General features: G+C 49.4%; 1 protein-coding gene across 1 annotated transcript in view; it reads left to right on the forward strand.

Moving 5' to 3' along the window:
• LOC122376093 (gamma-tubulin complex component 6-like) overlaps window positions 1–6095 on the forward strand; it is a gene marked incomplete at its 5' end in the record, with an annotated part of 35113 nt that extends 29018 nt beyond the window's left edge. Inside the window, 2 exons of the mRNA XM_043355786.1 lie at window positions 3164–3360; window positions 4505–6095. Of these exons, the coding sequence (XP_043211721.1) occupies window positions 3164–3360; window positions 4505–4608 (301 nt within the window). The remainder of the gene's footprint in view (window positions 1–3163; window positions 3361–4504) is intronic.
• Between the last annotated feature and the right edge of the window lie 5875 nt (window positions 6096–11970).

Consider the following 11970-nt stretch of genomic DNA (forward strand, 5'->3'; position numbering starts at 1 on the left):
TGCGTCTCATTGTCGCCTCTGCTGGCGGCAGGTAAGCGTGCCTGGTTCAACTGGGCGGCCGTGCCTTCGCCTGCTGGTGACTGGTTCGCAGCCTCACGGCCTAGAGAACTGCGCAGCTGATCCTCAAGCTCGTCGATTCTAGCGTCACGGGCGGCGCAGGCCCGCTGCAGCTCGTACAGCTGCTCCTCAAGACGTTGCAGCCGAGCTCCCTGAGATTCAGCAGCAGCTGCGCGCCGCCGTAGCTCCTCCAGCTCTCTGTCCATCCGCAGCTGCGACTCAATGACGGAGCGCAAGGAGGTCTCCACGGTAGCAGCGCTGACCAAACCGGGGGGAGGTTCGTTTACCGAACTCGACGACGGCAGCGGCGTTCTACCGGCCGGCTTAAGTACGTGGTTGTCGGTGCGGCGGGTAAGCTGGCACTGAGCGGCGGAGTATCCCAGCTCCCAGCAGTCGTCGGCGAGGGCGTTAATGTTCCCCGACTGCCGGCTACGTAGCGGCCGCCCAGCGGTGGCGGGGATCGCTGTAGCTAGGCTGTCGTGCAGCTTCTCACGAAGACGGCGCAAGTCAGTCTCTTCCAAGGTCGCCAGAAGACAACGTACCTCCACCGGACTGCACTGGCCGGAAAACACAGTACCACCGTTCGCGAACAGTTCTCGCTTCTCAGCGGAGGAGGCGTCAGCCGGAACCAGTTCTTGTAGTCTGACACGTTGGCTTGGGGGAACGGACGGCTGCTCCAATATCTGACTGAGTTCCGACTGTGTCAGTTCCGGCGGTGTGTCCGGTAAAACAGCATCGGTTTCCATGACTAAACCTACTCTTCGTGACGCTGTAGGCACTACTATATATTCCGAGAGAGAAGTGTCAAAAATTAGCACGAGAGTCACAGAGAAAAATCAAGAGCAAAGTCGCTGAGGCGGAAATTCGAAAATTCGGTAACTGGGTCAAAAATTATCAAACTTTACAAACTTATAATAGGATGTTTGTTAAATTAAAATAGAAGCGAGTGGACCACACTTATTCTACGTTAAATTAGGAACCGTATGGTATTAAGCACATATCACAAGGCGGAATAGGACCGCCAAAAATATGCAAAACCGTAGAGCACTTTTAAACACGTCCGACCCGAACGAAACTCCCACAGCATCTAATGCAAGGCCATATATAGTAGGTAGCGACACTGAGCGATTTGTTTACAGCCAGTTTCGATCCCGATGACGCAAATGTGTCGTCACGAGACAAAACAATATGGCCACCTCTAATGAGAACCAAGTGCAATAAGTTCCCGGATGTAGACAGCACTGACGTCACCGGGATCGAAACCGACGACATCAGTACTGGACCTATGGCGAAGCAAAGTAGTGACATCCCCCTGATCTAATGCGTCTCCCAACAAAACTCCCACAGCGAAATGAAACTCTGAAATGAAACTCTGAAATGAAACTCTAATGAAACTCCCACAGCGTCTAATGCCAGGACCACCCCAGCTACCGCGGTAGGGTCTAATGCAGCAGCACTTTTTGTTGGCTCCAGGTAGCTTGACTAAGCTTGACTTTGTTCACCGCGTGAACAATGCACATAAACCAGGAAATGTTAAAAGAAAGGCGAAAGGAGAATGGCAACTCTGTTGTTTAGAGACGGTTATATCTTGGAACCTCTTTAGCGCATTGTATTAAATAGCTACACACCTCATCTCCGCCGCTTTAGGTCCTATAAAATGATGTCAGTTGTCATGGGTGCCTACTGCAGTACTGCGTCATCCACACTGGTAAATCATATCCCTCGTTGTAGCGTTTCTATTCTTTCTTCCAAAAGCGAATTACTCAAACGATGCTACATAGCCGACATGCACATGCGAGCGGCGCCCGCCAATTATATCACACTGGGCGCATTGGTCTGACGGCGGCTGTGGCCTGCCGATGGGGCGTCACCCCCTGGGGATCCCGTGTGATCAGGGAGTGGCCGGTGCGCGTCCCTCGGAACCAGGCGTCATAATAGCGACCGACGTCGGTGTCGACAGGCCCACAATATCGCCCGGGCGATCATGTAAATCGAATTACGCCGTCAATAATGCATTGGGAGCGTTTGCGGCGACTGAGTGCGGTGACGGTATCGTATCTACTGGCTGTTGTGAGGCGGAAAGGGTGCTGATGGACGTATAGGGTGGTGTGGAGTTTGGGTAGAGTCATCGGCCATTTGAAGAGTGTCTGGGAACGCAGATGTTTCGATAAAGATGATGGCTTTGACGCGGTAGTTTCGCTCCGATGTAGCTCAATGTGGATGCTATGATGTCGGTAGTTTCCGAATTAGCTCTGTATTGTCCATTGACGTCTGTTCTGGCAGTGAGTTATTGACGTCTCGGGGAGTAAAGAAATGCGCTGTATTGTCATTGCGGGCAGCTGTTGTACAGGTTGCCTGTTTTTTCATCAGAACGCTGGATTTGTGTATTACCATTTGTCAACGCTGGATTACCATTTATGTATCGTGTATGTTACATGACAGTCGTGAACTGAACACTTAGGAAATATGGAGCGACTTCAAAACAATATTTATATCTGCATAGATATGAGACTAGTACCTAGAGAACAATGAACCTGACCTCCCGAATTTTATCGGACTTTGGCTTTCATACAGGCTGCATCGTACAATATACAGACGAGATGAATGCGATGGTCGTTAATATTCATGTCTTCACTTCAGGTCAGGCTTCATGTCTTCCGTCTAAGGTGCCAGGACACATCCAAATCATATAATCACTGTCACTTGCCGCGAGAGCACCGATTTGGGTCTTTCAAACTGCAAAGAGTCATAATTCACTAAACGACTTATCACACTGGCCTCCTACGCACCAGAAGCCAGCGAGACTTCAATAGGAAACAGCTGAAATCATGTCATATCGCCTGGCGGCTCTTCATTTGAACTGGTGTGAGTCACTCATTACCGAAACCGAGATAACTAAACTGAAACGGCAATGTGCTGCGTGCTCTTATTGAAGTTCAATAAGTTTGAACATGCTGACGAGAGAAAAAAATGTATGGATTACTTTCAGCCAATAAACATGCTGCCAAAGTCATACGATGTCCTGCCCCTCGATGTCCCTGCGATGTCATACGCTCCTGCTGCGTTTCCTACGTCTCAGTCCCCTCTTTCCCTTATTCTCCATCAGGTGTCTGCTGAACGCCAAGTCGGAGCCCATCATGAAGATTGTCCAGGACGTGCTGCGTATTGTGCTCAAGTTTCACGCGCAGCTGAGCGCCGTCCAGTGGACGGTGGACGCCGACGGACAGGTGGTCCACCCGACGTTCGCGGCCGTGATGAAAACGCACCGCCAGTTCAGCGGCTACTCTCGGTTCCTGTTCAAAGGTAGGTGGGTGTGGGGTGTTTGGGGGGGGATCGATGTAGTGGGTAGGTTGAGTGGGTTGAGAGGAGTTACTAGCGTGCGTTAGGTCAAAGTTAAGTAGGCTGGGTCGAGTGGCTATGAATGGAAATGCGTGCATTGGGCCAAGTGGAGTTCTGGAGGTTTTGATTAATGAGGCCTGCATTATTCAGTTGGCAAAAGTCCTGCACCTGATCAAATAGCGCAATTTATTGATGAGTCGTTACCTTCGGCTTTCTCAAATATCGTTTTTTAATGAATATTGAAGCCTTGGGACTTCTTTCAGTTATGCATTGTTCATATTTGCCGTAATAATCAGCTCCCAAGATCAAACGCAAAGTTGGTAACATGCTTAACTATGCAGTTTTTCTTCTGAGCCGAAACAATAATAGCTCTTCCTTTGAACGTCAAGGCAAACATTGATGAAAAAACGTTCGTGCGTTCTTCTAATCTCTTGATTTTAAAACACTTGCATGATTTTTTAATCGGAACATATGCGCTCAGAACGCTGAACAAATCATCAGAGCAATGCACAGGCAACTTGTTAGCGTGTATGATTTTGAACTGTGTAAGCCTTGTTCTTTATGGGTATTATTGATCACACCTAAATTCACCCAAGCTACGATATGCAAACATTTTAATCGGTCAGCTATAATTGTATTATCTACACCTTTTTCCTTCAGTTTGAAAAAGTTGGACATCAATTTGAAAAAGCTGCACTTAAGAAAAAATGTCATTCAATTTGAATTACATTTTTTTCAAATGTAGTGCATCTTTTTCAGATTGAAATCCAACTTTTTCAAGCTGAGGGAAAAAAGTGTAGTGGGAATGTTCAGAACGTCTAATATAAGTGGTTCATATAGAATATTAAAAAAAAATATATATCTGCGCTGGCATTCCATTACACCGCACAGCGAAGCAGTTCGTCTCAACCGGACTTCTTTAAATTGATTCTTCTTATAAGTGCTCCTACCAAATATACCATTGTTACTGTGCAGTGCTACCTTTTAGTGTCATTGCGATTGCCATTCTCAACGCACTAGCTGACAGCACCCAAGGCAGTTTCATTTGTAAACACACCAATGGCTTCCTTACCCTAATTAGTTTACCACAACATGCGTCCGTTGACAGTTGTGAACAAGACCAAGGATCGCTTCTACCAACCGCACCTGAACGATCTTGCCAACCGCCTGAACTTCAACGGCTTCTACACATCAGATGTCGGGCCCGTCTAGCTCGCGAACCGCTGGGCGTCTTGCTCGGCTAGCTCACGAGTCACTGGACATCGGGCCTGTTAGCTCACGAGTTACTGGACATCGGGTCCTTATAGCTCACGGGCCCCTGGATGTCTGATGAGTCAAGCTCATGAGCCACTTTTAGAGCTCTAGACTTGATGTGGAACTGAGGTACTTGTCGTTGCTAGGTGACACGTGTAGATATCAAGTAAATTAAATTCTTTCCCTTCTCGTCCGCTGTATTTCTCCGACCTCTCGGCTATTGTTCATAACTAAAAGTGTCGTTTAATTGTGATGCCAAGACATTTTATATAACTGTGTTGCTATGTCGGTAAACAAAGAAAATGTTGGTGTATGCTTTAGTACCAGTGCCTGCTACTCAAACGTCTGTATCTTTAAGTCGCGCACCTGTCTCATATTCCTCATCTTCTTCGAATACGTAGCTGATTTTTGTCGAACTGAGTACCGTCAACACTTTTATGGTGCATCCGATACATTTGTAAGTTGTAAACAGGCGGCGAAGTTTGACACTAATGGGTTTACCTCCTTGAATCTCTGAGCCGTGTGCTCCTCCGCCGCTCCCGAGGGCCTGATGTGCCCGGATCGGTGGTACACGAGACCCGGAGACGCCACTGGTAAAGTCCTTGCGGCGATTGAACTCTCTGTGATGTGTGTTGATGTGGGTTTGATTAGATGGGTTTTACCACAGCCCTGCATCTGTTGCCTGAAAGACGGCGACCGTCCGCCGCTCCAGTCGGGTAGACTGTGCTCGCCAGACTGCAATCCTGGTCCGCAATGGGAGTTTGGGTGGTTGTGATCGCCCCAGAGCTGACAGAAATGAGGCGGTCTGCGGCCGGAGGGGTGTCTGGCCGTCGCGCTCGGGGCGTCTGTGCGCCATGAATTGGAAACTGGTACCGCCAGCTGTGCTGAAGTGAGAGAGTCTGGGCTGGATAAGCACGGATGTGTGGTCGGGTCGAAGTGGATTTTCCAGTGCAGTGCTATAGCATCGATCACAACGTTGAAACGTTAACGTCGTGACTGCTCGTTCGCCAAAAGTGCAGGATGGTAGTGTAAAATGTAAGGCGGAAAGTGTAGCAGTATGAATGGACGATGTCTTCCGGTTTCCAAGTGAGAAGCCTGCACTCGAGCTGGTAATGGGCTACTTAATTTGTCATGACACTTCTGTCACTCGAGCTTTGAGAATGAGCGTACTACTTTCTACTTGTTATTGGTCTCATATGTCAAGCTGTGGCTAGCATTCCTTTGCTTTGTCGCCATGAGTCGCTGATCTTCTCAGTATCAAACGCCAAGCTGACATGGTTTAAGTGCCAACTAGTCTAATGATTTGATGTTTCGTCTCTGGCTTATGATGGATGCAGCAGCGTATGTGTCGTAATGTAATGTGTCTTGTCAACTTAACCTTTGCGTACATTCCTCGCAGTTGCTTGTATTGTGAAGCTATGGCAAATACATGACGTCAATCAACCCACAACTGATGTGTCGTACATCTGCATGCGGGCAGTTACAAAGCCATGTTATGCGTCCGGCTTTCGGCAAACACACACAATTTCCCTACTGCGTCCATCGGCCAAAAAAGGGCGCTCGATTGAAGAGCCGGTACCGCCGTCCAAAGGATGCGATTGGGCGCGGTATAGGATGAGCTCAGAACTTCTCAAGCCGATGAGAGCTCCCTTTCATCATGGGGCTATGTGATGTGGGGCGGTCGATTGAAAATTGAATTGGCCATCTTATAGGGTGAGGCAGGCTGGAATTCAGTCCGCAGAGGAAAAGTAATTGCATGAGCTTAAAAGTTTATGTTAGCATCTAGTGGTTACAATAAGCACATCATAAATCTGCTGTGGACGGCCCTGTAAGCCTCAATATGAGCTTTCAACCGCCAACAAAAAAAGTTTCACAAGCTAGCTGTAATTCGTTTTTCAAGACATGAAGTGCATTGCAACTACCGATGTGCCTCCCTCACTCAGCGCCTTGCAGCAGAATCCGTTAGTATTCCCCCGGCCTCTGGTCCACTGTCAGAGTCCTGAACAGAGCCAGGCGGGCCGGGAAGACGCTATATGCCACTCAAGTCCTTAATGGGTACAGATAGAACTATTCGGCGCAAAGTTTAGACGGCTATCGCTGCGTTGTGCCCACCCGGCGCCTTCCACGTTCATGCGAATTCACAAATTAGTGCGCCAGACCGGCAAAACTTGCGCCTGATTGCAGCATGCGCGGTGTAATTATTCATGTCATGAATTATTAACGATGGCCAGCCTCACAAGAATGCCGGCGGGCACGGCTGGCGGCAGAAGCTTGTACTGGGAAGCGGAGTTCCAGGCCATGAAGTTATGCTCCCCATGACCGGAGAGTGAAATATTGGCGGGTAAATGTTGAAAAGGTAAATGCACGGCTTCTGAAGATTCCCAGCGGTATCAGGCACAGGAAGACTCTGAAATGTGAGCATGGCTTTTCTCTGCATTCAGGCAATTATTGATGACGTAATTAAATCAGCGTCAGTCATCCCATGAAACAACCGGGGTGAACAGAGCCGTGAGCGAATCTCAGCGGTTACGGCAGGACTACATGTGTGATGCGGTACAGCATACCCCTTCAGGTGCGTACTACTGCTGCCACCTGTTTGCAGAGATTTCATTAAAATTCTGCCGCGGCGGCACAGTGTTCTTTGTAGAATCTCATTCGCACAAAAAGGCTTTGTTGGTTCTTTTCTTAGGTTTATAATAGACGTCTGAAAGGCTTTTGGTGTATGTATACTTGGTCTTTGCGTCTGCTATCGTTTGTTGTTTATACATAGAAATTAGAAATGATGACTTACAGCGAGGTAGGTAGGAGGGTGTGTGTGTGGGGGGGATTGGGCTCCGACTTGAAGTGTCTGGAGTCGGGACGACATGTAAATGAAGAAAGGAAAGCGAACCTGCAGACTTTAACGTTTTAACCCTATTCCTGGCGGGGGGGGCCTCAGGAGCCCCCCCCCCTGAGGTTTTTTGGTTATATCTCCCAAACGCGTTGAGCTAGGAAGCTCAAATTTTCTGACTTTTCCTAAAAGGCTTCTACGCAACATGTCTGAAAATTTTGAGTTGATCTGACCTCAGGTCAGGTCACCAGAGGCGGTTTGGTGACGCTACCTCAGAAAAGTTTGCAATCACGCCAGAGCTAGAGTTTTTGACCGATCAATTTCTTCTCTTCAGGGTTTAGTTAGGGTACCAGTATGTGCAATTTGTATATCTCGGAATTTTGATATCGGTGACCTAAGGTCAGGTCAATTTCGCGACCTCCCCATTATAAGTCAATGGGGGAAAAATCAACTCCCTGTTTTTACCACTAAAACGGGTCGGAATGGCCCCATATACCTACCATACATGACTTCATATACGATCAACCTTCACTACCTTGAGGTCTGTTTTGCTGTTGGGCAGCTGTGAGGTCATGTGACGTCATCAAAGGTCACCAAAGGTTTTTGGCCAATAACTCCGTACAGGAACAAGATACAGACGCGTGGATGGTCTCATTGTGTTCAGCTCGTCAAGACGCATCGAATGATATACATGATGACCTCGAGGTCACGTGACCTGAGGTCAACCTTTGACCTTGACCTTTCGAGGTCAACATATATATCATTCGATGCGGATTGACGAGAGGATCACGATGATGCCCTTAGTTTGTTCCTATCTTGACTAATTCGAAAGTTATTCGAGAAAAACTCTCTCCATATCTAGTGCCGCCATTTTGACTTTTTCGACCACTGTGACGTCATCTTTGACCTGACCTGAAAATGACCTTAGTAAAAATTGTAGATCTTGGCCGTGCGTATCCGATGCCGTTTACCGCTTGTCGCTATCTTGCTTCGTTCTTGAGATCTCAGGGGGGGGCCGAATCGGCCCCCCCCCCCCCGCCAGTTTCTTGTCCCGGCGGAGCCCGCCAGGAATAGGGTTAAGGTCAGTTTCATAATGTAGCACTAGCGTGCGCCGTGCGCCACACAACGGATGCAGCGAAACTTGATAAAGTCACTTAGAGTAGGTATATTGTCAGGCGGGATGAAAGAAGGAGGGCAATGCGCTCAACTGAACTGTAAATCCGTAACATGGTTTTAAGCATAACGCGGCGGGATGGTGCGAAGCGCAATCGCTAAAGCACGTCGCATTGCTTCTTTTCCGGCCACCACTTTAAAGCAACCTATTATATGATAGAGCAACTATAACATGATTATTAATGCAGAGCAAACGCATATTTCAACTAATGACTCGGCTTTCGTGTCCCTAACACTGTTGAGGCATTGGCACGGTAAGAGAGAAAAAAAAACATGGAATAGTGTTGAGCAAATAAAAGAAGCAACGCTGCGTCTCTCTCTCTCTCTCTCTCTCTCTCTCTCTCTCTCTCTCTCTCTCTCTCTCTCTCTCTCTCTCTCTCTCTCTCTCTCTCTCTCTCTCTCTCCTCTCCTCCCCTACAATCTCCCGTCTCCTGCTATCTTCTCCTCCTTTACACATGAGCCCGCGGTATTTCTCGCTGTCCCGACCACTCACAGCTCTGTTTTCCGTGTCGCCACCGTCCAAGTGTTGTTGCTCGTCGCCGAGTGGGTCATCTCAGCCATGTTGTGCCGCCGTTAGCTGTCGAAGGCTCCGCTCGGCTCGACACAACAGCGTCGCTACCGTCATAAAGTGCACCAGGTGTGTCGTCAACAGGCTTAGAGCGGACGAATTGGCGGATGTGTGCCACATCCGCCTTGCACGTCTACGCAGCTTGCACGATCTGTAAAAGTAATACGGTACCGTGGCAGGCGCTTGGAGGTGTTTACGCATCAGCTAATCACTCACATTTGCTCAGATGGATGTGAAAAATATGTAAATTAAAATGCTGCGTGTGTTACGCAACTCGCGGCATTACGATTTTCGCACTTGGTTGCATTGCTGAAAGGTGGTTCAGTAATGGAGGAGGCAGTTGCCTCTCGGAACATACAATGAACTCCGGAGCAGGTTTGATGTGAAAGTACTATTTATTTCATCCCAAGCTCAGACTTCTGCACAGTAACACGGCCACTACATCTAGGGCATATTCAATAGTAAGTACATCTTGAACTTGGCACAGCCTCCTAGGCAAGTTTCTGACGCGAACTGGTATTGACGTTTCAGAGAGCCGGCTGGTCGGGAGGGGGTCGCTCCGGCTCAGTGACGGGGACGGGTAGAGGGGAAGGGGTCAGCCATCTCCGCTCCATCCCTCTCCTCCGCGGATAATTTCCGATCGACTCCCTTCGGCGAGTTCGGAAGTGGCGGGCCGGCCCGGCCTACGGAAACAATGTGTCATCGCTGCCAAAAGCTTTTAACCTAATCGGCTGCCGCCCGCTCCCGCTCCCCCCTCTCCCCCCCCCCCCCCCGCGGACCCCACCGGTGTCGATGCCCGGTCTTTGACGTGCAAGGTGCTGCGGCGCTGCCTAAGAGCACCTCCCCAGATCAGACACACGCAGTGGCGACTGGTCGCCGACTTTACCAGGAGTGTTGCGCCAGAGGTGATCATTCTCACGCCGCTGGCGTCGGTGCCTGTTGCAAGTGGCGGCTGCCTGATTTTAGCTTTAATATTGGCTTTAATTTGTTATCAAGGATGCATCACGTCAGGTTACGTTAAGATCAAATCAGTGGTATTAAAACTATAATCCCTATATATATATTGCCTTGTTATTATCAGAAAATCAATTCATTGTTCCGATCCAGGTCAATCTATATTTTTCTGTCACCATTTTTTTCTCAGCTCACACTCATTTTTCTTTGATCATGCCGCTGCACGTGCTCAAATTCAGCATCATCATCTGCGGCACGTAACACCCTCCCCCCGTGAGACACACGTCTCACCTCTAACCTATCCTGCCCTCCAACAGATGAAGCCGCTGGATGGGTCGCACGACGGTGCCATCCACGGTGCGAACGGAGGCGGCACGCACTCGGGCATCTCGGCCGTGGTGTAGCTCGACGATGATCCCTGTTCTCCACAAGGCACGTGAAGAGCGTGGATTGTCTCCAATGAGCACCAGGTCGTGTTCCGCGGGTTTACGTTGGCCGGTCTCCGGACGAGGAGGTAGACGTAGCTCCTTCAAATACTCAGTCTTCCATCTGTTCCACAGATGCTGAAGAACTTGTTGCCGGTATTTTCTTCCAGCCCTGAGACGCTGGCCGCCGATAGAAGAGAGGTCAGCATCATGGAGACCAGTTTCATCGCCTGCAGAGTTGCCATGCAGGAAGTCTTGCGGAGACAGAGGACGGACGTCCTCAGGGTCATCAGTAAGGGCCGTCAGGGGTCTCGCGTTGATGGCTGCCTCTATTTGACACAGCACAGTACTCAATTCTTCCCACGTGAGGAGGCTTCTTCTTAGAGTTCGACGCAGAGCGTCCTTCGTCATGCGTATCAGCCTTTCCCAGAATCCACCCCACCACGGGGCTCGCTGTGCACTAAACTTCCACTTGATTCCTCTCGTGGCCAAGATAGGTGACGCCCCTTTGAAGTTCAATCCATTGTCGCTGAATATCACTTCAGGCTTCCCTCGTCGTGCTGCAAACCGTTCGTACGCTTTCATGAAGTCGTCTGTCGACAGAGAATCTACCAGCTCCAGATGTACCGCCCTAACAACAGTGCAGGTGAAAAGAACTAGCCACACTTTCACGGGGATCGATCCAGGACCTTTTCGATAGATGGGGCCTGCTATATCTACACCTACAGCGGAGAATGGTGGTCTCGTTGTCACTCTCTCCCTGGGGAGCGGAGCAGCCTCTTCACTGAACGGTTCTGCAGAAAACACCTTGCATCTGCTGCAGCCCCGAATCAGCTTTCTCACGAGTTTCCGGCCACATGGGATCCAGAACCTTTCTCTGAGTGCATGGAGTGTTTGTTGTACGCCGCCATGGCATGATGTTTGATGGCGGTCGAGTACCAACAATTCCACATACTTGTGTTCCGCGGGAATGATGACTGGATGTTTCTCTTCCTGGGTGAGTTCAGCCAGCTGTATTCGTCCTCGCACTTTCATCAGCTGATCGTTGTCCAGGAATGGATTCAAGTTGAAGATCCTTGACTTCTTGTCGACTCCATTCCCTGATTGTAGTGCCGTGAGCTCGGCGGCGTACGCATCTTTCTGCACTTCTTTGAGCCAGATCGTTTCCGCTCGTTGGATCTCCTCTGGAGATAAGCTTTCCTGCCGCTCTGTTAGACCCGTACACACCGCACTCCATCTTAGCACCCATGCCGTAACTCGATGTAGTTTAGCCAAGCTGCTAAACCTGCTGATGTCAATCACGTTTTTCAGACCACCGTTCCCGTCCGGGTGAGCGTGTGCTCTTGATAGCATGACTGGTGCTATCGTGC

Source organism: Amphibalanus amphitrite, unplaced genomic scaffold (assembly GCF_019059575.1).
Source record: "Amphibalanus amphitrite isolate SeventyFive unplaced genomic scaffold, NRLGWU_Aamphi_draft 002012F_arrow, whole genome shotgun sequence".
Classification (NCBI taxonomy): Eukaryota; Metazoa; Arthropoda; class Thecostraca; order Balanomorpha; family Balanidae; genus Amphibalanus; species Amphibalanus amphitrite.